Raw genomic sequence first — 27,990 nt, forward strand, 5'->3', positions numbered from 1 at the left:
CCAGTCGGGAGCGGCAAGGGTCCTCCCCATTGGACGCGCGGCCTCGCTTAGGCGGGCGGCTCGGCTCGCGGCGCGCTGATTGGCCGCGGCCGCCACGCGGGCGGAGGGGCGGAGGGGCGGTGCACGCGGCGCACACAGACGGAGGCGGCCGGCTGCGCTCGGGCCGCGAGGAGGCGGCGCATGTGGGCTCTCCGCTCGTTGCTGCTGCTGCGGGCCGCGGCCGGGCGCACCATGTCGCAGGGGCCCGCCCGCCGCCCGCGGCCGCCCAAGGACCCGCTGCGGCACCTGCGCACGCGGGAGAAACGCGGCCCGTCGTGGGAGCCCGGGGGCCCGAACACCGTGTACCTGCAGGTGGTGGCGGCCGGCGGCCGGGACGCGGGCGCCGCGCTCTACGTTTTCTCCGAGTACAACCGGTCAGTGCGCCGCGCCGGGGGCGGCCGGCCCCGCGGGTCCCCTTGCCGAGCCGGGCCCCGCCGGCCTGCGTGCAGCACCGGGGCGCCTCCCTGCGCCTCGTTCCCCCGCTTCACGGTGTGGGTGCCGGGTCCTCGACTCCCTGCATCCTGCGTCTGTGTGGTTCTCGGAGGCCCCGGGGCACTCCACACTTGTGTATGAGCGTTCCCTCCCCAGCCCGGGGCCGAGTGCCCACCTGGAGCTCTCTAGCCGCACCCCGTCCCGTGCTTCCCGACACTCGGGCCCCATAGTTGGCGTGCGGGTTGGGCAGGTCCGCTGGGGCGGTGATGGGGACAGGACCCACCTCGCCCCAGCACTAGCTGTACAGGCCCCAGCTCCCTCCCCGCCTCTGCTGAGGAGGGTTCAGACCCAGCGTCCCGGTAGCAGAGATGCAGCCGGTAGCCCAACATGGGTATTTGGTGGTTTCCCCCCTCGGCGTGCGACAAGGCATCTAGACGGTGGCAGAGGTTTTACAGACTCGAATCTCCTGACTGTCTCCTCCAATGCTCGTTCTCCCAGGTATCTGTTCAACTGTGGGGAAGGCGTCCAGCGACTGATGCAGGAGCACAAGTGAGTCAACATTTTCTTGTGGGGTGGACGTGATTATGCGGCTTGAGGCAGGAGGGTTTTTAGAGAGGAAGAGAAGGTCCCTGGTCTGTTCCGTCCTCCTTAAATGTTTTCTTTTTCTTAGGCTGAAGGTGTCACGTTTGGACAACATATTCCTGACCCGAATGCACTGGTATAATGTTGGCGGGTTGTGTGGTGAGTGTATTCTTTTTGAGGTCAGAGGTTGGAGGGGAATCTCTAGGATTTTAACCTGCCTCCCCCCCCCCCCATTCTTTTATTTGCCAGTCTTTGGAGTCCAGGGGGAGCTGGAGTCATTTATACCAGCCCAGTCCTCTGGGGCAGGGAGCATTGAAAGTGTGACTCAGAGGAGTAGACTTTTAACGGGGACGCTGCTTTTAGGCGGTACCAGCCGCCTCCTTTACTGAGTCGCTGGACCCGCTCTGGGACGTCACCTGGAGAGTGTAGTGGTAGTGATTACAGGAAGTATAATTACCATTGGGACCATCAGCTGCACACAGATGCCCACTCTCCAGGTCACCCCATTTATGCCCATCAGTTAGGAAGGTCAAGATTGTTTTGCCATCATATTCTGTACGATGTGTGCAGTGGGTAGGAACCAGTCTCACTCATGGAGCTGAGAGGTGAGCAAGGAGGCGCCCAGAGTGCAGAATTTTTCTGGCCTTCCTTTGACTTGCTGTGGTTGTGCAGCCTCCGTCCCTCACCTTGGTATCAAGTCCTGCCCGTTTCAGGGGCATTTGAGTGGTGGTTGGTGTCCCTCCAGCCTCTGGCCAGCACCACTTTGCTCTGCACGTGGTCCCTAATGACTAGAAGCTGGAATGAGGAGAAAAAGAGCCTGTTAAGTCAGGAGCATGCTTTCTGGCGGCAGTGGCAGGTGATGAGAGATTTGATTTTATTCGTCCTTTTTAGGAATGATTCTGACTCTAAAGGAAACCGGGCTTCCAAAGTGTGTGCTCTCTGGGCCTCCACAACTGGTGAGTCTCTCCTGACTCAGCTGTCAAAGCTGACCCCCCCCCCCTGTTTTAATGTGAATAGCAAGCATTTCCATCTTTCCACATCAGTCCTCTGCCCTCCAGAGATAACTGGTGGTGGAGTAAACATTTCACCTTTTTTTTTTTTTAAACATTTTTTATTGATTTATAATCATTTTACAATGTTGTGTCAAATTCCAGTGTTAAGCACAATTTTTCAGTCATTCATGGACATATACACACTCATTGTCACATTTTTTTCTCTGTGAGTTATCATAACATTTTGTGTATATTTCCTGTGCTATACAGTGTAATCTTGTTTATCTGTTCTACAATTTTGAAATCCCAATCTATCCCTTCCCGCCCTCCACCCCCCTGGCAACCACAAGTCTGTATTCTCTGTGAGTCTATTTCTGTCCTGTATTTACGCTTTGTTTTTGTTCGTTTGTTTGTTTTTGTTTTTTAGATTCCACATATGAGCGATCTCATATGGTATTTTTCTTTCTCTTTCTGGCTTTCTTCACTTAGAATCATTGCACCTTTCAAGTGAAAGACGCCTGAGTCCAAAACCTCATTAACCATGTGATGTTGAACAAATTCCTTCCCTTGCTCTCAGAGCTGCTTCACCTGTGAAATGGCTCACAGGTGTTAAGGCTCAAATGAGTGCCCGCTCGAGGGAGGGTATAGCTCAAGTGGTAGAGCGCATGCTCAGCACACAAGGGGTCCTGGGTTCAATCCCCAGTACCGCCTCCAAACAAATAAATGAATAAACCTGTTTAAAAAGATATCAGCTGCAAAGCACCGAATCACTTTAGGTATTTCACACCAGGTGGACACAGTATGTGTTAGCTTTTATTTATTTTTTTTACTTGAAGTACAGTGTGTCCATTTCTGATGTACAACACAGTGTCCCAGTCTTGCATATACATACATATATTTTCATATTTTTTCCATTAAAGGTTATTACAAGATATTGAGTGTAGTTCCCCGTGCTATACAAAGGAAATTTTTTTAAAACTATTTTCATGTATAGTGGTTAATATTTGTAAATCTCAAACTCCCAAATTTATCCCCTCCCACCCTCTTTCCCTGGTAACCGTAAGATTGTTTTCTAAGTCTGAGAGTCTGTTTCTGTTTTATAGATGAGTTCATAGTGTCTTATTATTTATTTATTAAGCTTCAGACATCTTCCCACCTTCCAAACCTGCTTACTGCACTATTGAGAAGTTGTGTGCACATTGTTAAAACCACTAAATGTAAGGGTTCATTTCCCAGTTCCTGAGATAAAAGGCACCCAGTCTCCAAGCCCTGTAAATTCTGTTTCCAGAGTAATGCCTCACACCCCTCCCCGTGTCTCCTCCTCCTGCGATCGCTTCTCACGCCCGCGCTGGCCTCCCTGGGATCATCCACCAGAGTGGCCAAGTGGCCTTGGTCAAGCATAACTGCAGGCAGGTCCCTTCCATCCTAAAACCCTTGAGGGTCTCCACTGCAGTACAGTCCAGACACCTCAGTGTGGCCCCCAGCTCCTGCGGGCCTGGCCCCCGCCTCCCAGGCGTATGTGTCCCCATCACCCCGCGGGCTGCATGGCTGACTCAGCTCTTCCTGAAGGCCCTTCCCATATTAGGGCTTCGTCCATACGCCTCCCCCCTCTCACCCGGCCTGTGTCCTTCTGAACTCAGGGCTCGGCTAACAGGTGTCTGCTCAGGAGCCGCCCCAACTCCCTAGACAGGCTGGAGCCCAGCCTGGTGACCAGTGACTGTCCGTTTGCAGCACACGGGGTGAGGCTGCTGCTAGTTGCCGTTTGTCACCCCTTGTTTGATCTTTGTCTCCTGCCCTGGATTCCAAGTTTCATGAGGGCAGGGACCCCATGCACTGCTGACTCCTTGGCGTCTGACGTGGTGGACACCCCTGAGATACTTGTACGGAGGATGTTCAGGACACCTTCTGAGCTGTGTTTGATGTTGGTGCCTTTGCTTCCTCTCATGTTCTTGAATGTGTGGCTGTGGCCTCCATTTGTAACCCTGACTGCTCACTTTTTTATTTCTCTTTCGTAGGAGAAGTATCTAGAAGCTATCAAAACATTCTCGGGGCCATTGAAAGGAATAGACCTGGGTATGTGCTTGATTATGCTGAATCGTCTGCTGTTTTTTTATGTGTCCCAGTCTCTTACATTAGAATCCGTAAGGGGAGGGCACAGCTCAGTGGTGAAATGCATGCTTGGCATGCACAAGGTCCTGGGTTTGAACCTCCATTTAAAAAAAAAAACCTAATTGCACCCCCCCCCAAAAGTTAAAAAAAAGTCCATATCCATAAAAGTAACTAAACCTTAGAATCAAGTGCTTCATCCATTTGTTTCCACACGCACACCAGCTCTGAGGCTTGAGGGGATGGGCTCGCCGGCCTCCCAGTGCTGCATGTGAGCTTGTGTCTCTTTAAGTATCAGTTTCTTTTTCAGCGGGGAGTCACCAGCGATCAGAGCAGGTCTTCTCATTTGGCTGTCGTGAATTTTTTTTTATTATATTTTTATTGAAGTATAGTTAGTTTACAATGTGTCAGTTTCTGGTGTGCAGCACAGTACTTCAGTTCTGTAGAAACATACATATATTCGTTTTCATGTTCTTTTTAACCATAAGTTACTACAACGTATTGAGTATAGTTCCCTGTGCTCTACAGTATGAACTTGTTGTGTATCTATTTTATATACAGTAGTTAGTATCTGCAAATCTTGAACTCCCAATTTATCCCTTCCCACCTGCTCCCCCCCCACCTCGTAACCATAAGATTGTTTTCTTTGTGACTCTGTTTCTGTTTAAGTTTGTTTTTGTTTTTGTTTTTAGATTCCATATATAAGTGATACCATATGCTACTTTTCTTTCTCTTTCTGGCTTACTTCACTTGGAATGATGATCTCCAGGGCCATTCATGTTGCTGCAAATGGCATTATTATTTTTTATGGCTGAGTAGTATTTCATTGTATAAATATACCACAGCTTCTTTAGCCAGTCGTCTGTCGATGGACTGTCTTAAATATTAATGGCTGATGAAAAACACATTTTTTCTTCTTTTCTAAATCTTTTAATTTACTCAGAACTTCTGATTTTCAGTGCAGATTCCCATCAAAGTTCCAGAGCATTTCAGTTGCTTGTGGGTGGTGATCTGGAGGGTGGATTGTCACACAGCACAGTCACTGTCCTGTGGTCTCTCCTGCAGCCGTGCGGCCCCACTCTGCACCAGAGTACAAGGACGACACAATGACCGTGTTCCAGATCCCCATTCACAGTGAGTGTGAGCTGTGGGCCCAGGGCAGGAGGGGCGTGGGTGGAAAGAGAAGCTGCACTAGCACTGGCCCTGTGCGCCTGATCCTGTGTTCTGAGCAGGATGAGTCCATTTAGCTGGGGAATTAAGCATGGTCCCTGCCCTTGAGGCCCTGGTAACAGTGGGAATGGCCACGTTGAACATGCAGGTGGTGACTGAGTGCACTACAGCCGGCTCTCAGGTCTGCCGGTTTCTGCTGGGGTTTATTTGCCTCTGATGCTAGGGCTTGGGAGAGGTTTGCACAGATAAACCATGTTATAAATACCAATGGCAGCCTCGTGGAAGCATTGTTAGGGGGTCAGAAGGGCTCACGAACCTTCTCAGATCCCAGGGCCAGGTGGTGTGGTCTGGACTTGGAGATGCAGTCTGCAAAGAGGTGACTGCCGTGGCTGTGAGAGGCCATGGATTGTCCTCTGGTCTGGGTTTTCCCCACTGAGAGAGGAGGGTTGGGTGGTCAGGATGTTTCCTGGGCAGCTCACTGGTCTGATGCTTGCCACGTGCAGGAGGGGTGCAGGTGGGGGCCCCCAACCAAGGCCAGAGGGGCCCGGGACCAGGTGTCTTCCACCAGGCCCCTTGTGTGACAGGTCTGTGTGTGGCGGGTGATGTTAGCCAGTAAGCCGGCCAGCCCCACACTCCCTGTCCACACGCACGGTCAGTCCCTGCCAGTCAGGCTGGGGGCTGAGTGGGGCTTGCAGACGGGGATGATCGAGGCCAGGTGGGGCAGTGACTAGGGCCTTGGCTCCCCCCCCCCCCAGAGCTCGGGCTGTGGCTGTGACTGTCCTGGTGTGGACTGTAACTCGCTTGTTTACCCTGCCACCCAGGTGAACGGATCAGTGGGACGCACCAGAGCCCAGAGCGGCTGAGCCCAGAGCGCTCTCCGGACGCTGGATCTGCTAAAGGTGGGTGGCCCGTCCAGGGGTCGTGGTGCCAGGAGTCTCGCCCTGCCTCCTGCTGCTCTGCGTTCCTGTCTTCACCACAGGAAAGCTCTGCTTGCAGGACAGACACTCTTTTCTTGTCCGTTAGGACTCGGCTGTGGGGCGGGTGAGGCTGGTTGTTGTGAAGGTGGCTGGCCCGGGGCTTTAGGGGCCACCTGCAGCCCTGGGTGGCCCCAGACTTTGGGCTCAGTTTACCCAGAGGAGGGCGTGGCCTGCAGATTGGTTGCCGCAGAGGCTTCTGTGTTTCTCTCTCTATTTGGTACAAAATTACTGTTTCTTTCATTGTGAGATACAAACCGTTAGATCTTTACAATTAATTAGAGTCTTTGGATTTTTTTTTGCGCTCCCATTTCACGTGTAGCAAGTCAGTATCATCCCCAAGTCAAGATCACTTCTTTGTATGTGAACCCACCCAGTTTACGGAACTGCACACCCAGAGAGGAAGCTCCCTCGCAGTTAGCGTCAGCACCCCAAGGAAGGTGCGGTAAATTTTTTTGGTTTCTCATGAAGGCAACAGGAATGCAAGTTAATTTTTCATTAGTGCAGAAACTAACTGCCAAGCTGATGAGTCACCTCAGTGAATGGATTTGCCCCTTCCCTTCAAGGACAGCCTACTAGGAATCTGAACTGAGGTTCCAAGAGGAGCTGTATCCGCACAGCTTGAGGCTGCAGGGGTCAGGGCTGAGCACGGCTGATAAGTTCCTCTCTGTGCCCCAGGGCCGTGTCCACCTGATGGCTGAGAAGGGGCCGGCCCTGTGGGCCCCCCCCCACCACGTCGCCTCTGCAGCCCTGTAGTTTTTGTGTTTTTCCCACATTATGCTTGTTTGTAAAGCACACCGCAGCATTCTTTTTTCCCCCTCTCTTCTCCACTTCTAGATAAAATGTGTCATTTTTTAAATGTTTCACTTGCCGTTCTGAAGTTTTTCTGGTTGGAGTTGTGCAGTTATGTTTACTCAGATCTCGACAGGAGCAGGAAAGAGAGCAGCCCTGCCTGAGGAGGAACAGGGGCGCGCCTCCGGCCTCGCCCCAGGGCGCTTGTGTCCAGCTGTGTGCAGTCAGCCGAGGTGTCAGACACCTGGGCACCTGCGCCTTCCCCGTGTCATGACTTGCTTTGTTTTTCCTCAGGTGTTGGCCAGAGGACACTTGGCAGGGACCCCTCCTTGGTGGTAGCCTTCGTCTGCAAGGTAAGTGCCTGGCGGTGGCCCCGTGTGTGACGTGACTGGCTTCCGGTGAGTTGAAGGCGGCAGCTCCGAGTCACGTGTGCTCGGAAGAGGTAGATGCCCTGTTTCCCAGGAACCACCTGTGCTTGAGCCTTCCAGCCAGAGCTGCTCTGGCGACACGGCTTTGATGTTTGGCTATAATCCTCCGTCTGGGACTTGAGAAGTCATTAAAGGCTATTTTTCTGACCTCTTCAGCTCTGTTTTAGTTTATATCATCTCACTGTAGTTGCTAAGCTGCTAACATTGGACTAATTTTAATATTGGCTAGCATTCACAAAGGCCTAGATTGGTAAATTTGAAGTTGGTCAAATTCTATGTAAATGTTATTATTACAGTAAGATATTTTTCAGATCTAATGGTCTGGTTTTAGTGGGGCTTCCTGTTTAAATTTTGTTACAACAGAATCTCCAACAAACACTTTTGATAAGTCTTGGGTAAGTTTGGTAGGACTACATTGGGTTTTTTTGTGGGTGTTAATTTTTTTTAAAGAAATATATTTTATTTAAAACTGACGTGATAAAGTTGATTTTTAAATATATGTGTAATTTTTATTCAAATTTTAACACCAAGTGAAAACAATTACAAAGGTCAGTAGTAATATTAGTTATTAGTTGCAAGATCATTGCCAGTATCACTCCCAACAACTTAATTAGATCATAAGGTTTATAAAAATTAAGCACTGTTAAAAAAAAAAATGTTAAACACCGTTGCCAATAGACTTGTTACTTTGTGGGTCTGAATTTTTAGGCAGCAAAATAATCTCTTAAAGCCGTTTCCGTGGTGATCTTGAGTCGCAGTAGGTCCTTGCTCAGTCGAGGGCGCAGCCTGACTGGACCCGCGGTGCCACCACTATCCTGGGAGCCGCAGGCCGTGTCCCCTCCCTGCTGTTGCTGCTGGCACTGCGGCCCCTTTCCCGCTTCTGTGAATCTGCTGCTCCTCAGCTGAGGGCTGGGAAGGCGGGAGAACGAAGCTGGCTCGAGCTCTGGGAGGTGTGGAACGTCGGCTCCTCGCGCGGGCCTGGGCTTCGGGGCCTCCTGCCCGCCGCATCCCCGGAGCAGCCCCCTCCAGGGGCTGAGCTCGGCCCGTGGTGCGGGTGCTGCCTGCCTTGGGCCCGGAGGTGCTGTTCCACGGTGGAGACGATCCGCTCTCCCCCAACCCCCGTTTCACGGCGTGGGTCTGTGGGCACCGCCGTTCGTCAGTGTTGCCGTCGAAAGGCGTCGTCTCGGTTCTGCCACCTGGCGTCAGGGGCACACGCTTAAGCTCTTATTGTTCCTCGAGGATAGAGTTTTCCAAGACGGGAAATTCTAGAATCGTAATAAGGCTTTAGGACCCAAACTGGAGACTTCACCCTGAGAGCAGTTCTGTTTTTAAGTGCAGAATGACAACTGTGAGGTTTTGTGATATGGCTGTTGTTTTCCCTTTTGGCATAGCGAGAGGACACTGGACGTTTTCAGTTGTAACTTTTCTCTGGTATAAAAGCAACAGCACAGCTTTGCGAAATCTGTGAGAAGTAGAGGAGAAAGGGCATCTGCACTCACCGCCCTGGCCCTGGAATGCCGTGTGGCTTCTGGGATCTTTTTGTGTGTGTGTGCCCTTATTTTTAAAACATTTTTTTACATTCCACCTATAAGTGATACAGCATTTTTCTTTCTCTTTCTGGCTCACTTCACTTAGAATGACCATCTCCAGGTCCATCCATGTTGCTGCAGATGGCATTATTTTATTCTTTTTTATGGCTGAGTAGTGTTCCATTGTATATATGTACCACATCATTATCCAGTCATCTGTTGATGGACATTTGGGTTGTTTCTATGTCTTGGCTATTGTAAATAGTGCTGCTGTGAACATTGGGGTGTATGTGTCTCTTTGAATTTTATTATTCTCTGGGTATATGCCCAGAAGTGGGATTGCTGGATCACATGGTAAGTCTGTTTTTAGTTTTTTAAGGAACCTCCATACTGTCCTCCATAGTGGCTGCATCAGTCTACACTCCCACCAACAGTGTAGGAGGGTTCCCTTTCTCCACACCCTCTCTAGCATTTATCGTTTGTAGACTTTTTAACGATGGCCATTCTGGCTGGTGTGAGGTGATAACCTCATTGTAGTTTTGATCTGCATTTCTCTGACAATTAGCGATGCTGAGCACTTTTTCATGTGCCTTTTGGCCATTTGTATGTCTTCATTGGAGAATTGCTTGTTTTGGTCTTCTGCCCGTTTTTGGGTTGGGTTGCTTGTTTTTTTGATATTAAGGTATATGAGCTGTTTGTATATTTTGGAAATTAGACCCCTGTCAGTCGCGTCAATTGCAAATATTTTCTTCCATTCTGTAGGTTGTCTTTTTGTTTTGTTGATGGTATCCTTAGCTGTGCAAAAGCTTTTAAGTTTAATTTGGTCCCATTTGTTTATTTTTGCTTTTACTTCTGTTACTCTAGGAGCTGGTTCAAAGAAAAACATTGGTGTGATTTATGTCAGAGTGTTCTGCCTGTGTTTTCCTCTAGAAGTTTTATAGTATCTCATCTTACGTTTAGGTCTTTAATCCATTCTGAGTTTATTTTTGTATGTAGCGTGAGGGAATGTTCTAATCTCATTGTTTTACAAGCAGCTGTCCAGCTTTCCCAGCACTATTTATTGAAGAGACTGTCTTTTCTCCATTGTGTGTATTCTTGCCTCCTTTGTCATAGATTAATTGACCATAAGTGTGGGTTTATTTCTGGACTTTCTATCCTGTTCCATTGATCTATGTGTCTATTTTTGTGCCAGTACCATCCTGTTTTGATTACTGTAGCTTTGTAGTATAATCTGAAGTCAGGGAGCATGATTCTCCAGCTTCATTCTTCTTTTTCAAGATTGTTTTGGCTGTTTGGGGTCGGTCTTTTGTGTTTCCATACGAATTTTAACATTTTTTGTCCCAGCTCTGTGAAGAATGTATTGGTAATTTGATAGGGACTGCACTGAATCTGTAAATTTTAACAATATTGATTCTTCCAATCAAAAAACACAGTGTATCTTTCCGTTTGTTTATGTTGTCTTCAGTTCCCTTCATCAGTGTCTTACAATTTTCGGCACCCAGGTCTTTTGCCTCCTTGGGTAGGTGTATTCCGAGGTGTTCTGTTCTTTTTGGTGCAGTGGTAAATGGTGGTGTTTGCTTAATCTCCCTTTCTGCCATTTTGTTGGTTAGTGTATAGAAATGCAACTGATTTCTGTATATTAATTTTGTACCCTGCAACTTTGCCAAATTCATTGATGAGTCCTAGTAGTTTTCTGGTCACTTCTTTAGTGTTTTCTGTGTATAGTATCATGTCATCTGCAAACAGTGAGTTTTACTTCTTCGTTTCCAATTGAGATTCCTTTTATTTCTTACTCTTCTCTGAGTGCTGTGGCTAGGGCTTCCAAAACTATGTTGAATAAAAATGGTGAGAGTGGGCATCCTTGTCTTGTTCCTGATCTCAGAGAGGATGCTTTCAGCCTTTCCCCATTAAGTACGACGTTAGCTGCAGGTTTGTCACATGTGGCCTTTATTATGTTGAGGTATGTCAGTCTGTGCCCTCTTTCTGGAGAGTTTTGATCATAAATGGATGTTGAATTTTATCAGAAGCTTTTTCTGCATCTATTGAGATGATCATATGGTTTTTATTCAGTTTACTAATGTGGTGGATCATGCTGATTGATATGCGTATATTGAAAACTCCCTGCTTCCCGGGGACAAATCCCACTTGATCAGGGTGTATGATCCTTTTAACGCATTGTTGGAGTCGATTCGCTAGTATTTTGTTGAGGATTTTTGCATCTATATTCATAAGTGATACTGGGCTGTAATTTTCCCTTTTTGTGATATCTTTGGTTTTGGTATCAGAGTGAAGGTGGCCTTATAGAATGAGTTTGGAGGTGTTCCTTCCTCTGCAGTTCTTTTGAATAGTTTCAGAAGGATAGGTGTTAACTCTTCTCTAAATATTTGGTAGAATTCACCTGTGAAGCCATCTGATCCTGGACTTGGGTTTGTTGGGAGGTTTTCAGTCACTGATTCAGTTTCAGTGCTGGTGATTGGTCTGTTCACATTGTCTTCCTGGTTCAGTCTTGGCAAATTGTACCTTTCTAAGAAATTGTCCATTTCTTCAATGTTGTTCTTTTTGTTGGCATATAGTTGCTCATCCTCTTGTGATCCCTTGTATGTCTGTGGTGTCGACTGTAACTTCTTTCACTTCTGATTTTATTAATTTGGGCCCTCCCTCTTTTTTTCTTGAAAAGTCTGACTAAAGGTTTATCAATTTTGTTTATCTTTTCAGAGTTATCTTTTAGTTTCATTGATCTCTTCTGGTTTTTTAGTCTCTATTTCAGTTGTTTCTGCTCTGCTCTCTATGATTTCTTTTCTTGTACTAACTTCGGGGTTTGTTCTTTCTCCAGCTGCTTTGGGTGTAAGGTTAGGCTGTTTATTTGGCATTTTTCTTGTTTCCTGAGGTAGGCTTGTACCGCTATAGACTTCCCTCAGAACTGCCTTTCATGTGTCCCAGAGGTTTTGGATTGTTGTGTTTTCATCTCAGTATTTTTTGATTTCCTCTTTGATTTCTTCTGAGATCCATTGGTGGTTTAGTGGCGTATTGTTTAGCTTCCACGTGTTTGCAGTTTTTGCAGTTTTTTCTCATAGGTGATTTCTAACCTTATAGCATTGTGATTGGAAAAGATGCCTGGTATGATTTCAATTTTCTTAAATTTGCTGGGGCTGGCTTTGTGGGCCAGCATGTGGTTGATTCTCGAGAGTGTTCCATGTGCACCTGAGAAGAACGTGTATTCTGTTGTTTTTGGGTTGAATGCTCTAGAGATACGTTAGATCCATCTGGTCTAATGTGTTATTTAGGGCCTGTATTTCCTTATTGGTCTTCTGTCTGGATGATTGATGCAGGAAAAATGGACATGGGGCATGGGGAGGGCCATGTCCCAGGCCTCGGTTGAGTCCCTGGGATGCCCCTTGCCAGGTGTGGGTCCTTGGCTTCACGCAGGAAAGAATTCAAGAGCGAGCCACAGTTGAGTAAAGGTTGATTTACTTAGAGAGTCACATACTGCATAGGGTGTAGGCTGTTTGAAAAGGCAAGACAAAGGCCATGAGGTGTGGGGTTAGGTGCTAAGGTTAAAGTAAAAGTAGATACACACTCCATAGACAGTGCCAGAGGAGGGAGCGAGAGAGCGGCGTGGTGGTGCCAGCTCTTATGGGCTTGGTAGCTTCGCACCCTGCGAGTGGGAGGACTATTCCAACTGCCCTGGGGAGGGGGCTGCGGTTCCCCTCTTTGACCTCTTGTGGTCAACCTTGGGACTGGCAGGTGCCTGTGGGCGTCTTACTTATCATGCTAATGTGTTATGAGCATATAATGAAGCCCAAGGTCTACTGGACGTCAAACCTCCTACCATCTTAATCTTCAAGGCCACCTGGGAATTGAATCTTCCACCATTTTGGTGCTAATGCTGTCATTCCTTGAACGGCTGTGCCTGCCCCCTCCCCTCCTGTCCCATGTCCGTTGGTGTAAGTGGGGTGTTGAGGTCCCCCACTGTTACGGTGCTGCTGTCAATTTCTCTTTCACGTCTGTTAACAGTTGTCTTGCACGGAGGTGCTGCTGTGTTGGGTGCGTGTGTGTTTGCAGTTGGTGTGGGGCACTACTCAGTGTCCTTCTTTGTCTCTTGTAACAGTCTTTATTTTAAAATCTGTTTTGTCTGATACAAGTATTGCTCCTCCAGCTTTCTTCTGGTTTCCGTTTGCATGGAATATCTTTCTCCATCCCCGTACTTGCAGCCCTTACGTGTCTCTAGCTCTGAAGTGGGTCTCTTGTAGACAGCATATATGTGGGTCTTGTTTTTGTATCCATTCAGCCAGGCTGTGTCTTTTGGTTGGAGCATTTAATCCATTTACGTTTAAGGTAATTATTGATAGATGTGTTCTTACTGCCATTTTGTTCATTGTTTTGACTTTGTTTTTGTAGGACTTTTTTTTTTTTTTTCCTTTCTTTTCTCTTTTCTTGTGCTTTGATGACTATACAAGTTCCTTTAGCATTTGTTGTAATGCTGGTCTGGTGGTGCAGAATTCATTTAGCTTTTGTTTATCTGTGAAGCTTTTGATTTCTCTGTCAAATCTGAATGCGAGCCTTGCTGGAGAGAGGATTCTTGGTTGTAAGTTTTTCCCTTTCATCACTTTAAATATATCGTGCCACTCCCTTCTGGCCTGAAGGGTTTCTGCTGAAAAATCAGCTTATAGCCTTATGGAAGCTCCCTTGTGTGTTATTTGTTGCTTTTCTCTTGCTGATTTTAATATTTTCTCCATATCGTTAATCTCTGTCAGTTTGATGACTGTGTGCCTTGCTGTGCTCCTCTTTGGGTTGATCCCGCGTGGAACTCTCTGCGCTTCCTGGACTTGGGTGACTTTTTCTTTCCCAAGTTAGGGAAGTTTTCAGTTATTCTCTTTCCAAAAATTTTCTCAGGTTCTCTCTCTCTTCTCTTTCTGGGACCCATATAATGTGAGCATTAGTGCACTTCACATTGTCCCAGAGTTCTCTTAAACTATCCTCATTTCTTTTCATTCTTTTTTCTGTTCTGCAGTAGTGATTTCCACTAATCTTCTAGCTCACTGATCCATTCTTCTGTCTCATTTAGTCTATTCTTGGTTCCTTCTAGTGTGCTACTCATTTCAGTGATTTTATTCTTCAACTCTGTTTGGCTGTTCTTTTTATTTTCCAACTCTTTGCTACAGAGTTCATTCTGTGCACCTACACTTCTCTTGAGTTCTCTGAGCATCTTCACCATCATCATTCTAAACTCTTTTCTCAGGTAAATTACCTATCATCTCATCATTTACTTCTTCTGAGATTTTACCTTATACCTTGTCCTAGAAGATAATCCTCTGCCACCTCAACTTGTCTGTCTTTCTGTTTGTATTTTTAGGTAGGTTAGTTATGTTTCTCAACCTTGGAGAAGTGGCCTTCTGTGGGAGGCGTCCTATGTGTCCCAGCAGTACAGTCCTCTTGTCACCCAGGAGCCAGGGGCCAGCCGGTCCTGGTCCCAGTGCCTGTGTTTGTGGACTCCTTCCACAGGCTTTGGGATTGTTGTTTTCTTATTTCTGGTATCTGCCCACTCATGGATGAGGCTGGACTAGAGGCTTACGTAGGTTTCTGGCAGGAGGAAGCTGGTGCCTGCCCACTGCTGGGTGAAGCTCGGTCCTGGACCTCTGGTGGGTAGGGTCCTGTCTAGAGGCCTTTGTGGCTCAGGAAGTCTGCTGATGGGTGGGGCTATGTTCCCACCCTGTATGTTGTTGGGCCTGAGGCTTCCCTGCAGGCTGTTGGGCGGGGCTGGGTCTTGGTGCTAATGATTCGATCAAGATGTCAGCCTCCGGGAAAGCCCCTGTCGATGAACACTCCCGGAATGTCTGCCACCGATTTTTTTTGTCCCCTGGGTGAGCCACAGCCGTCCCCTACCTCCCCATGAGACCTTTCAAGACCAGCAGGCAGGTCTGGCCCAGGTTCCTGTGAAATCACTGCCTCTTTTCCCTTGGACCTGGCACACATGAGATTCTGTGTACGCTTCCTAAGAGAAGGACGTCTCTGTCTCCCCCCATCCCTGGGGCTCCTGGAGTTAAGCCCCCCTGTCCTTCACAGCCAGATGTCCTGGGCTCTCCTCCCAACGCCGGGACCCGGGCTGGGGAGCCTGACGTGGGGCTCAGGGCTCTCACTCCTATGGGAGGGCCTCTGTGACTTAATTATTCTTCAGCTTGTGGGTTGCCCACCAGAGGGATGGGGCCCAATTATATCGTGAGCCCACCCCTCCTACTGTCCTGCTGTGGTTCCCCCTCTGTATTTCCAGTTGAAGCAGATCCTTTTTGCCAGGCTCTAGGCTTTTTTCTTGATGGCTGTTTAGCGATCGGTTGTGGTTCTGTTGTGGCGAGGAGAGGCGAGCTTTTCTTTTAGACCGCGTGTTCTGGTGAGGTTCCTCGAGCGGTTACCCCACCAGTGCAGGATGATAAAACAATAGTTTGTCTCCTCCAGGTGCCTGAAGGCTACTTTTTATTTGTTATGGAAATGGATTACGTTTTATTAAACGTGTATGGAGTTAATGTTGGGAAATAAAACAGCATGATTTGAAATCATTCAGCTTTTAGCACTAAACTAATTTCAAAACTAATGATTAAAACCAAGCTTTGTGCTCCTTTCACATTGAAGAAGGACGAGTTATTCAAACAAGCGAGCATCAGACTAATCCTGAGGATTTCCTGTACTGTTAATAACTTTGGTTACTAAGCTATGTAGGTAATTGGATCTTCAAGCTCCTCCAAAAGACACTTGATTGAATGTTTATTTTAAATCATTTAAAAACATTGTTGGTTGGATATAACGTAAGAGAAGAAATTCTTAGCGTTGCTTGTAGGGTTATTCCTGTCATTAGAGTCTACTTTACATTTCGTAATGTTAAAAGGGATGTGTTTTCCATACATGTTTTCAAAGAACTGCTGAGTTGTGGGCCCGAAAAGGTTATAGTGTAAGAGAAATATTTTAATACCTTTAATAAAATGTGCTCTGAAGAATTTTTTATTAAATTGTAAGGTAAAGAAGAATGTATTCTTAAAAACCTGTGAGAAATTAAAATAGGTTACTCTGCAGAAAACCAAAACAGAACAAAAACAAAGTTTTGTCATTAGTCCCTAAAGTAACATTTAGTTCTCCTTGTTGCAGCTCCACTTGAGGAAGGGAAGCTTCTTGGTCCTCAGAGCAAAGGAGCTGGGCCTCCCAGTGTGAGTGGTGGGACAAGTGGGGCCTCGCTGGGCACGCCCTGTTCACAGAGCCCCGCCCCTCACCGAGGCCCCGCCTCTTGTTTCAGCGGAACAGCTGCCATCGCGCCCATCATCGCTGCTGTCAAGGATGGGAAGAGTGTCACTTACGAAGGAAGAGAGGTGAGCTGCCCTGCTGTCATTGTGTCCGCAGTGCCAGGCGGGGCCTGGCCACTTGGACAGAGTCACTGTTGGCTTTGGGCCCTGCAGACAGCGCTCCTGAGAGCCGTGCACAGCTTGGACTTCATCCCTTAGCTCAGTGATAAAATAGGGTCTCTTGTCTAGACTTGTCCTGCATCAGCACTGATGTGGTGGGGCATTTCTGTAAGTTGTCTCTTCAGGATTTGGGGGCCTCCTAATAGAATGGATGCTTTGCCTTGTCCTGGAGCTCAGGGTAGACCCTGCAAGGATGGACTGGAGGTGCATGGCCCAAAGAAATGACACCACATTGTTTCCAAGATGTAAGGATGTTCAGACCAGTGGCTGCAGGCCTGGGAGAGCCATGCACGCCCACAGGGCTGTCGGCTGCTCCAGGTGTGAGATGCTCCCTGCAGGTTAGCCGCCTGCGTGGGGAGCAGAGAGAGCGGGGGAGCGGGAGGTGATCGTCACGCTGGTGCTTCTCAGGAGACTTACGCAGTGTTGACAGTGGACTGGAGGGCCTTGCCCTGTGTCCTCTGAGCTGTGACTGCTCTGGGAGCACACAGCGACCCCAGTGGTTTCACAGATCTTGCCTGAAGAGATCTGCACGCCTCCGGATCCCGGGATCGCTTTTGTCGTGGTGGAGTGTCCAGACGAGGGGTTCATTCAGCCCCTCTGTGAGAATGCCACCTTCAGGAGGTAAGAGGGTCTCCGGGCTGAGAGGTGGGCGCCAGCACTGCCCAGGAGCCCAGCCCGCACCGACTCGGTCCCTCGCCTGGTCTGCGGCCACCTGGGCTGGGGAGCCCACCGGGCGGGCCGTGCCGAGGACAGCTCCGTCCTGCCAGCAGGACGTCCTTAGTGATGGTGGTTGGTGGGCTTCTTGCTGTCCACAGCCATGAAGTGGAATCAGAAGGGATTGAAAACCAGAGAGACTAGAAATTACTGGCCAGTCAGAGTTCTAAGTCCTGGACAAGCTCCAGAATTTTCTTGAGTTCTCACTAATGCCCCAGATCATTATTTGGGTTGTTTTTACCTTTTAAAGGAGTTTCCTCCATTTAAACTGTTTTGCATCTACTGAGGTGGGAGGAGGCGTTTAGGACAGTCTTGGCCGAGGGTGGGGTCAGGGGACACTCTCAGCCTGGGGACATCTCAGGACTGGGTCCTGAGGTCGTTCGTCTTCCCTGAGAGGTGGCCCGACCTGCATCTCGGCTTATGCCTTAGCGGGGTATCTGACCCACACGGTGGAATGTTTTAATTTCTCTCCCACTTTTTTTTTTTTTTTGGGGGGGGGAGGTAATTATCTCTCCCATTCTTAATGGTCTGTTCTGGCCATGTTTTTCCTGTCCCGAGTTTTGTGTATCTGCACTTTTTCGCATTTTGTTTTATTCTACTTAGCGCAACAGTCCCTTTGGGCAGCTACAGCTCTTTTAAGTTAGTGTTAGAAGTTCTTCGCGAGAGCCACCCTGTTCCCTTCTGGGGCGCCTGGTGGCGCAGGCTCTGCACTGTAATCCCGCGTGTGATGGCACGTCATGGCACTGTGACACACGAGCTGATGGCCACGGGCACTGCTGCGTCACCGGCAGGTTCACATCAGGTTTCCATCACAGCCCGCAAACCTGCATACCTGCCCGTGCTCTTGTTGGGGGAGGGGCGGTAAATTTTTTTAAATGGAAAGGAAGGAAACAATGTCAGTAAGGGACTATCTCGAAACAGTTGAAATTACATGTGATTTTAATTTTTGTACTTGTGTCTCGGCCTTCCTCTGGAAGGGGGTCACCAGGGTGGAGTCAGGTACAGGGATTTGTTGGAAGAGAGGCCTTGAAAGACGAGGGAGGGTCAGGGAGAGCGAGTGTCCTGCTGGCAGGTCTGAGCCCTGTGACGGGAGTGGGGATGGGAGGAGCCGACTGTGCTGCAGGGCCCCAAGAGAGGCGGGGCCCGTGGGAAGCCCCAGAGCTGGCCCGGACAGGGGGCGACCTGGACAGCCTGGCGGGGTGGTGGGTGCAGCCGTGGGCTCACACAGTCCTGCCCCTCGCCCCTAGTCCCTGATCTGCATGATGCCCTGAGTTTGTATCACTTCACACAGCAGAGCCCCTGCTTCCTTCCTCCCAGCTACCAAGGAAAGGCTGAAGCCCCCGTGGCCCTGGTGGTTCACATGACTCCGGAGCATGTGCTGCTGGACAGCAGATACCAGCAGTGGATGGAGAGGTAGGGAGCTCGGCCTGAGGACAGAGACCCCTGCACTCCCCCTACTCCGTTCAGCGCTGCCTGCCGCCTCCTCTGCCTGAACTCTTGGGGGCCACACCCTCGTAAAGACAGGCACCACTCAGGGGGCCGTGGACACACGTTCTGCTGGCCTGGTGCTGGCTCCCTGTCAGCTCCCACCCTCCATGCTCCCTGCCTCTGCTGGTGATGCTGTGTGCATCCTAACAGGAGTCGCGAGTGTGGAGCAGAAGCTGCCCATCAGGCGGCTATTAACACTCCTCACTGTCTCCCATCTTCCAGTGACCCACACCAGTGACAGGGAGGGTGGGTCCCACTCCTGGCTTTGTTGGCCAAGGCCAGCCGGGGGTGGGGGAGGGAGTCTCTGGGGTTGGACACAGGGCGCGAGGTGACAGCGAGGGGCGCTCCCTTCACCCCTCCCGTGGCGGCTCCCTTTTACTGACCTCGGTCTCTTCCTTTGGGGTCTGAATCCTCACGTCCGTCACCTGTTTTCGTCTGATTCTGCCTTTCCTTCCATCCGTGCTCCTGTGTCTCCAAGTCCCCACCTGTGGGCTCCTAATACCGAAACTGTCCTTGTCTTTACCCATATTCTTTCCAACAGGCCCCAAGGCGTTTGGGTCTGGAGAGACTCCGGACTTTGAGACGGGGAGTGGGGCTGAGCTTGGCCACGCAGGGCCGTCTCCGGATGGGTCACCTATTCTCTTGAATGCTTCCAGCTGCCTGATGGCCCCGGTCCCGGTGCTGCCCCTTCTGCAGGAGTGCCCCCAGAAGGATGCTATGCTGACTGTCTGTTGTCTTAGATTTGGGCCTGACACCCAGCACCTGGTCCTGAACGAGAACTGCACGTCGGTCCACAACCTCCGCAGCCACCGGATCCAGGCGCAGCTCAACCTCATCCACCCTGACATCTTCCCTGCGCTCGCCAGCTTCCGCCCGCAGGTAGCATCTGCGGCCACGGCTCCGGCCCCACCGGCAGCATTGCCCTCCGCCTCCCACCCACGAGCGTGGCTCTGTCTCTTGCAGGAAGGGAGCACCGCGGCCGGTGTGCCCATGGTCCGGGGCGAGTGTCTGCTCAAGTACCAGCTGCGGCCCCGGCGGGAGTGGCAGAGGTCTGTGTGGTGCGGGCTTTGGGCGAAGGGCCGGGGGTCTGTGTCTTGGGCTCTGCCAGCCTTGTGGTCCCTGTCGCAGCTCCTCAGCTGCATCGGAGCAGTAGAGCCACAGACGATACGTAGTGAACAGAGTGGCCGTGTCGCGGGGGAGACGGTCCCCTGGGCAGGCCGATTCCCGTCTGGGCGGGGGAGATGGGGCAGCTTCTGTCCTTTCTAAAGGAGTTTTCCCTGAGGACGGCCACACGCACTCGTTGTTTTACAACATGGAAAGTAAGTGTAGGATGAGGACCACCCACGGTCCCGTCACCCTGCAGCAAGGGCTGCTGACGTGTGTGCTTTTTAACTTGGAGCACGTGGGGTGTCCCCCCTGCATCGTGTTGAGGTGTCCTCGGCATTCCCGATAGGGGTGTTTGCTCATTTTCAACTTCTTGCTATTAATGAGAAGGTAAGTATCTCACATGTAAACCTGTGAGTAGAATTCTGTTCCCTTGTGCTGATGCTTAGCTGTGGGGGTCCCAGGTCAGAGCGGCACTGCTTCAGGGACCTGATAAACTAAGTTGCTGCTTGGACAGGTGCTTACTGCCTGCATCTTTGGTTTTTTAAATCTGAATAATTACAAGCGTCTTTTCCGCCCCGTAGTGTCTGTGTTACAATAGACCATGTTCTAGACTGTGGCTGGCTGCCTTGTGCTGTTGTGTTTCCCCCTCCCCCGGCCCCAGGGGATGCTGGAGGCTACTGGTGTCCAGTGAGAGGTCAGGGAGGCTGTGTAGGCCCTGCCCCCAGCCCCAGCAGTGCCAGGTCGTCCCACTCTGAGCTGAGAGGTTCCGAGTTGCTGGAACTGTTCTGAACTGGCGCTGAGACCCACTGAGCTGGGGAAGGCTCTGCGAGGTGGGAGAACAGAGCTGCCCCAGGTCAGGCTCCTAGTCTTCAGTCTTGATTTGAAAGCACTTTCTGCAGACGGTCCCCAGGGGTTGATTCTGGAGAACTGAGGTGCTTGCTGGAGGCCACCTGCTCCCTCGCGTCACCTGAGATGCCTTCCTCCCTGCAGGGATGCTGTTATGACGTGCAATCCCGAGGAATTCATAGCCGAGGCCCTGGAGCTGCCCAACTTCCAGGACAGCGTGCGGGAGTACCGGAGGGCGGCGCAGGACGGCCCGGCCCCGGCAGGTGAGCCGGCCAGCACTGCCTCTCCCCTGGCCGGCGTCCTCCCGCAGGCCTGGGCACAGCACTGCGTGGAGTGTTGGCCTGGCCCCCTCCAACGCGCTGTAATTGTTTAAGGGGCTTCTCTGTTCGTTGCTTAATCACCAGGGCTTGCCCCCACCTAGACAGTTAGGTTGGAACATGAGGTGACAGGGCCTAGCTCTCTTATGAGAGACAAGCTGAGCTGAGCGCGGCGGTGCTGGGACCTCCTGCGAGACTCTGGACACAACTCGGGGTGCGGACACTTGGGGTCTAGTCCTGGCTTTGCTGTTAAGGATCCTGGCCACGTCACTCACCTGTGGGGCCTTCACTGCCCCATCAGGAAGAGCAGCTCGGGAACTTCGTGACCTCTTTCCCAGTGTTATTTTCAGCTAACGATTGATGTAGAGGTGGGTTTCAGGTTTAATCCTGTCAGCACCAGGCACCACCTGTGTTCCCGCAAGGTGCCTTCCCTGGCTGTACTTGCCTCGGTTTGCATGTTGAAGGTCCACTTAGGTCATACCTGCACAGTCACACCTTGGGCCGCGGGAGGGGCCTAGGCCTCAGAACCACCACGTCTCCCTGAGTGAATCCCAGCTCTGCCTCTTCCCCTCCGGAGAGCTGACCCTCTGTGCCCGCTTTGTCCCCTGTGAAGTAGGGCGTCTCCTCCCCACGGGGCTGTGTGGGCCTGGGGTTAAGGCCAGTGCAGGGTGGACGCCAGCCTCTGCTCTCCTCCCTGGGCAGCCAGCCACTCTCCCTGGCCCTTAGGCGAGGACCTTGGCCAGGTTGGGCCACCAGCCCCCTGGGAAGCTGCACTTCCTCGTCTCGTGGCCAGATGCTGGCTCCTGGAAGACACGAGCTCTTTGATGTGGCTTTTTATTTTGAGAATAGAGGAGTGTATTAGGCTGCGCTGCTGTAGACAGCTGCGGGCCACAGACATGAGGTGCCCGTGTGTTTTTCCACAGAGGAAAGAAGCCAGTATCCAGAAGTCGTCTTCCTGGGAACAGGGTCCGCGATCCCCATGAAGATCCGGAATGTCAGCTCCACGCTTGTCAACATCAGGTGTGGCTCCTCAGCAGGAGGCCTTCGGCCCAGGAACGGCCAGTTCTCTAAATGCGCCTGGGGCCCCGCGCCACCAGGTTGCCAGCCGGTACCGCAGGCGAGAGCCTGGAGGCTGCTCTTGGCCAGAGCGCCCGGGCGAGGGGGCGGGCGATACGCTGTCTTCTGGCTGAGCTCACTTGGACTTGGGGGAGTTGCTGGAGCTGGTGACCCATTCTGTCTCGTCTCTGCATAAATTAGTGACCTGCTGTGTGCCCCGCCTCTTGCGGAGAAAAGATCTTAGTTCTCACATTAACCCTGTGAGGGAGTGGCTGACCAGCCCCCATCTCCCGCCCGCTGGTGCAATGGGTCCTGGGCCCCCGCAGCCGGGGGGTGGTGAGCTCTGTGTCGCACGGCCCCCTTCACACACGGTACCGCCGTGTGTGAAGCGGCTTCTGGGTTTCTGCACTTGTTCTGTGCTCAGCCCCAGGACTGGACAGTTTTCAGTTGGGTTTGCTGGGTGTCATTTGTCCACGGGAGATGGACCGAGGGTGCTGGGAAACGGGTCTGCAAAGGAAGCCAAGCCACCAAGTTCCAGGCTCGATTTTAAGTTTTGCTTTGTCCCCTTGATGCTGGTGGTGGATGGTAACAACCAAATAATGCACTGAACATGCACAGCAATTACCCCCGCCTGGTAGCAGAAACCATGGGTGTGGGGGGTGTTTCTCTTGTGACGGAGGAATGTGGCTAAAGTGGCTCCAGCCTTTCCTAGAGCGCAGATCTCAGTGAAGACAGCCCCCGGGGGCGGGGTGGCCCTGGGCTGCCCTCCCTGCTCAGGTTCCCTCTCGAGTCGGCTTCTCCCAGGGGAGGGATTGGAAGGCCCGAGGGAGCCGAGCTCTTACCAGCCAGAGCCCCGAGTGGCCTGTGCCCTGGGCGAGTGAACGCGGGGCCGTCCGGCAGCAGCAGAGGTGGCGGCCACGTTCAGTCCAGCGGAACAGTCCTAAGTTCTGAGCGTTCGCGCCCTCTCAAGCATCTTTTAGGCCCCCAGCATCTGTGCAGCTCTGGGCCCTCCCCACGTGCCCCCCAGCGCTGGGGTCCCATGGGCCGGCTGCGGTCGCCCTCAGTTCCTGCACGCTCCTCAGGGAAGAGCCCGAGAGGTCACAGGAGGCGGTGCCCAGCGGCACCCGCTTCCCTGAGGTGAGACCACCTCGCCCCCTCGCCCCCTGCAGCCCCGACACGTCTCTGCTGCTGGACTGCGGCGAAGGCACGTTCGGGCAGCTGTGCCGCCACTACGGGGAGGACGTGGACCGCATCCTGGGCACCCTCGCTGCTGTGTTCGTGTCCCACCTGCATGCGGATCACCACACGGTGAGGACCCCCTGTCCCCACGCCCACCTGAGCCTGGCTGTGCCGCCTGGCCGGGCGCTGGTCTCTTAGAAAGCCCAGGCGAGCGAGTGTCTTGTGGCACAGGGCCCCTCGGGCTGCTCCAAGCAGACCCCACCCCGAGGGGCCACTGGGTGGTTGGTGTTGGAGGGATGGTGGTCGATCGAGAGCCGGGGACCCAGCGCAGGAGTCGGGTGGGGACGTGGCTGACCGTGCCCCGCTCCTTCCCAGGGCTTGTTAAACATCTTGCTGCAGAGGGAGCGAGCTTTGGTGAGTCGGGCCTTGATTTTATTGCCGTCTTGAGTTTCCTCGGGTGACACACAGCCACATGCTTCTCGCTCCAAACTGTGTCCTTACGGAGCTTCCTGCCGTGGACTCGGCCCTCTGACTTCACCGTTTCAGACATCCCTGGGAAAGCCGCTCTGCCCTCTGCTTGTGGTCGCCCCCACCCAGCTCAGGGCCTGGCTCCAGCAGTACCACAGCCAGTGCCAGGAGTTCCTGCATCATGTCAGGTGAGCGTCTGTGTGGCCCGACCTGCAGGGCTGCAGTCCTCCGCGGGCGCCAGCTCCAGGCAGGTGCCTGGGCGGCTCGTGACGCCCCCTGGAGACCTTTCCCTCAGCGTGGCCACGGATGGTAGAGGAGCCTCGGGTCAAAACCTGTCAGACGGTTCCTGCTTTTAAGTGTTCCTTTTCTTTGACACACTTCTCAGCCCCCTTTTCAGTTCCATTCCTGAACGGTGGCTGCTCAAGGACCATCCACACCATGAGCCGGCTGCCGGGTCCTCCCTGTGGCTTTGGGTTTCGGTTTGGCTCTTAGCAGACTACTCTTTGCTGTCTCAGTGACTGATTTAAATTGCGTTTTTTAATAACGATGATTTTCAGTCTCTCCAGCTAGACTTGAACTTCAAATTTAAACATTTGGGGTTTTTCTTTTTTTAACTTCTGAATGTTTTTTCTTAGTGTTATTCCTGCCAAATGCCTTCAGAAAGGAGCCGAGGTCTCCAGCCCCGAAGTTGAAAGGTTGATTAGCTCGCTGCTGGGAGCATGTGACTTGGCAGAGGTAGGGGTGGACCCAGGGCGGGAGGGCAGGTGGGGCGCGGGGAACAGGCCTCAGAGCCGCGCACCTGCTCCTCCAGTTTCAGACCTGCCTCGTCCGGCACTGCAAGCACGCGTTCGGCTGCGCTCTGGTCCACTCGTCTGGCTGGAAAGTGGTCTACTCAGGGGACACCATGCCCTGTGAGGCTCTGGTCCGGATGGGTGAGTAGGGGCAGCCGCCTCTGGCTGTCACCCTGACATGCAAGTGCGTCATGGGGCCCTGGGTGGGGAGCTCTCTGGACACCTGTGCGTTTTCTCCAGGGAAGGACGCCACCCTCCTGATCCACGAGGCCACGCTGGAAGACGGTCTGGAAGAGGAAGCCGCGGAAAAGACACACAGGTAGCAGAGCCCATGTCACCCGCTCGGTCCCTCTCCATGGTGACACTGAGCAGCCTGAGGCCTCCAGGGACACGGGGCTGGCCTGCTTCTCACCAAAGGCCGTGGGGGCTTCTGTCCCAGGCAGTGCTCTCCTGGGCCTCCGTCTGCTTCTACAGAGCTCTCTGGGCAAGGCTCTGTAGGAGGCAGGCTCCTGAAAGAACGGGAAATCCACCCCAACAAGCTGGGAGCCTGGCGGGGGGCGGGATCCTGGGCTTTTCAAGGAGAGTGTCATCCCAGGTGAAAAGCCCTCACCGGTGGGAGGTCTGATGGCCGGCACTGAGCCTGGGCTTCATGGGGGAGGGTGGGAGGAATCTGGCTCTTAGGTGGGTTTGTGGCAGTGACGTAGACACCTCCAGCCCCCTGGCTGCCCGAGTGGGGTCCGTGCAATGCCCTCCTTGGGGGTCCCGCCCTCTGCTGAGCTTCAGCCTTGGTCTGACCCTTTCTTTGCAGCACGACCTCCCAGGCGATCGGCGTGGGGATGCGCATGAAGGCGGAGTTCATCATGCTGAATCACTTCAGCCAGCGCTACGCCAAGGTCCCGGTCTTCAGCCCCGACTTCAATGAGAAAGTTGGAATTGCCTTTGACCACATGAAGGCAGGTTCCGGCAGGGTGGGGCGGGGACGCCCTCCATCCACATGCAGGCAGCCAGGCTCTGGCCAGCACAGGGCCTTCTGGACAGACGTTGGTGTCTGGCCTCTGGAGATAGTCCACTGAGCGCTTCTGAGGCCCAGTCCGTCCCCACGGTGAGGTCGTCTGAACCCCTCCTCTGCAGTAAAGCTGGTCCCGGCCCCTCAGAATGAAGGAGGGGCAGGTGGGGGAGCCTCAGGAGCCTGGTGGTCTGCCTGGGGTGCATCACCTCTCCTGAGCCCAGGCCTGGGAGGGCATCTCCGCCCCTCTGGTGCGATTGCGCGGTTTCCTCCCTCCAGCCTCTCTGAGGCGTGTCCTCGTCTGTCTTGCCTCGTAGGTCAGCCTGGGAGACTTCCCAACGGTGCCCAAGCTGATGGCACCGCTCAAGGCCCTGTTCGCTGGCGACATCGAGGAGATGGAGGGGCGCAGGGAGAAGCGGGAGCTGCGGCTGGTGCGGGCGGCCCTCCTGGCCCAGCAGCCGGACGGGGGGCCCCGGCAGAAGCGGGCCCCTGTAGAGCAGCCCCAGAGCCCCCTGAGCAAGAAGGTCAAGGTGCAGTAGCGATGCAGGTGGCCTGAAGATGGGCTGAGGCTCCAGGCGGGGACTGATCGGTGGAGAACGGCCACGCTGGCTTTGCAGACGTCGCCTGGAGAACCGGGGAGCACTCACAGCTGCCCAGCCCGCCCCCGGGGGCGCTGGGCCATGGGTGTGAAGGCGCCGAAGTGAAGAGTCCATCTGGAACCTGAGCACTTGGCTTCGTCCTGGTGCCACCGCTGAGCCAGAGTCGCTGCATCACGCTGCCAGGTACCCAGTGTCCCCACAGAGCTGCCACCCCTCAGCAGCGGCTCCGGGAACTTGAGCCTTCCTGTTGCTCGGGGCTGTAACGAGACAAGACTCACTCACCGGCGTCCGGCGTGTCGGGACCGCGTGGGCGGGCTGCTTCGTCCTCCCTGGATTCAACAACAGAGGTGAGGGGCTGAAACTTGAGTTTTCAGAGATGCAGCTCACATTTGCGTAGTCTTCCCTCCTGCCACCCGGAGAATGTAAGCTGTAACATCTCAGGCGGTGAGAGACACGGACCGAGGACGGGACCGGCCGTGACCTCGAGTTTCCTCAAGTCCCGCGTCCCCGAGAGCTTGTTAGTAAAACAGGAAGCTAGGCCACGCTCAGGGATAATAAATCTATTTTAATAACATTACTTTTGACAACTATTTGTACATGTATTTAAAGGTAACTTCCAACCCCCAGGCTCCATGACAAATTGGGTGTGGAACTGCCCTGCCAGGAAGTGAGCACAGCCCTTCACAACAGGTTGCAAATCCCACAGTCGGAGGAGGGTTATTTTTACACTCTGTTGGGAAAAATAACGAAGCATTTAAATTTCTCATTGTACACCTGTACATTGATTGAGATTGAATGGCTCAAATTAAACAAATATAGATTTCATATATACAAATATTATATCACGTATAGGTCTGTCATATCTATGGTAGAGGGTGGGATCGTAAGGTTGGACTCTGCATGCAAGACCCGAATCTGCTTCTCGCTCCCTTAGTCCCCAGGGTGACCAGGCTCCCCAGTGCCCTCTCGGCCCCCCTCTCTGAGAGTGGATGGGACTTCTGGAATGGGGGAGTGAAGCCCTCCACGCCTCAGGGCGCTGGCCTGGTTTCACCTTCCCCGTGCTTTGGGTAACAGAATTATTGCTATTCACTTGTGACCTCCAGAAAGAAGAGGCCACTCCTGGACCCCCTGCACTCAGGGCCCTGGGTGCCTGCCCCTGGGATCTTAGGGTGGGGGTGATTACTGAGTGACAGCTAATGCTCGGGGGAGGCATGGGCGCTACCTTCGGACCCTCCAGACACTCAAGATCATTTTTCAAATTCACAAATATAAAACAATAAGATAGTAAAGGGAGCGCCAACCCAGTGTGGAGAAGCAAGACAAATTTCATTTTAGCCATTTACCGTAGAGCCCACAGGTTAAGGTTCACCCTGGCCGGCCTCCTCGCTCTACACCACCAGGCTGACCACGCGGGACTCAACCCTGGCCATCAGTGCAGGTGGCAGGCAGCCCCCGGTCTGGACCCTCCACACCCCACCCTGCAGAGGACGTCACTGACCAGCAAAGCCTTGGACAGAGAAGGTGGTCGCTTGGCGTGGAGGCCGAAAGTGGATCAAAAGAGGCACAAAGTCAAAGGCAAAGATCAAACAAAAGGCCAGTTACCACCCAGAGGGAACGAGGAGGACCTGCACCAGCGACACGTGCCACACGGGTTTCTGCAGAAGTCCGACCTCGCGCTGGCAGTGACGGCGAGGAGCCAACGGAGGCGGGGCGGGCGGGCGGCCGGGCTGTATGTACACGCGCGTCGGGTCAGAGGGCTGTGCTCTCAGACTCCTCCTCCGAGTCCCTCTTCTCGGCCGCCGAGTGTCGCCGCACGTGCTCCAGGGGACTCAGGTGCAGTGTCGAGCCCAGCTCTACGTGGATGGAGGGGACGTCAAAGTGGACGAGATCTGGAAGGTGGCAGAGAGGTGGCTGAAAGGGGTTCCGGCCT

General features: G+C 52.6%; 2 protein-coding genes across 4 annotated transcripts in view; one reads left to right on the forward strand and one right to left on the reverse strand.

The window, feature by feature from the left end:
- The first annotated feature begins 103 nt into the window (after positions 1-103).
- ELAC2 (elaC ribonuclease Z 2) lies at positions 104-26,637 on the forward strand. Its single transcript, XM_074342138.1, has 24 exons — positions 104-413; positions 970-1,020; positions 1,142-1,212; positions 1,945-2,009; positions 4,061-4,118; positions 5,217-5,285; positions 6,143-6,220; positions 7,382-7,440; positions 16,179-16,237; positions 16,324-16,396; positions 16,998-17,110; positions 18,521-18,616; positions 19,432-19,570; positions 19,655-19,740; positions 20,789-20,907; positions 21,885-21,981; positions 23,187-23,325; positions 23,572-23,610; positions 23,743-23,852; positions 24,300-24,399; positions 24,476-24,596; positions 24,696-24,774; positions 25,264-25,408; positions 25,779-26,637. Exons 1-24 carry the CDS (start codon positions 181-183, stop codon positions 25,998-26,000), a joined length of 2,421 nt encoding a protein of 806 aa, XP_074198239.1. The 5' UTR covers positions 104-180; the 3' UTR covers positions 26,001-26,637.
- Positions 26,606-27,990, reverse strand: part of ARHGAP44 (Rho GTPase activating protein 44) — a 102,423-nt gene continuing 101,038 nt past the window's right edge. For 2 of the 3 annotated variants that reach the window (XM_074342135.1, XM_074342137.1), the window contains one exon: positions 26,606-27,949. In XM_074342135.1, coding sequence (XP_074198236.1) covers positions 27,810-27,949 — 140 coding nt within the window. In that variant the 3' untranslated portion in view covers positions 26,606-27,809. The remainder of the gene's footprint in view (positions 27,950-27,990) is intronic. The other variant, XM_074342136.1, reaches the window with a different exon arrangement.

This window comes from Camelus bactrianus, chromosome 16 (assembly GCF_048773025.1).
Source record: "Camelus bactrianus isolate YW-2024 breed Bactrian camel chromosome 16, ASM4877302v1, whole genome shotgun sequence".
Classification (NCBI taxonomy): Eukaryota; Metazoa; Chordata; class Mammalia; order Artiodactyla; family Camelidae; genus Camelus; species Camelus bactrianus.

Excerpts from the sequence above, each read along its gene's own strand:
- ELAC2 (XM_074342138.1), top strand. The coding sequence starts at position 181 with ATGTGGGCTCTCCGCTCGTTGCTGCTGCTGCGGGCCGCGGCCGGGCGC. Across the intron at positions 24,400-24,475 it reads GAGCATGTGACTTGGCAGAG|TTTCAGACCTGCCTCGTCCG; the intron begins GTAGGGGTGGAC and ends CTGCTCCTCCAG. Across the intron at positions 25,409-25,778 it reads TTGCCTTTGACCACATGAAG|GTCAGCCTGGGAGACTTCCC; the intron begins GCAGGTTCCGGC and ends CTTGCCTCGTAG.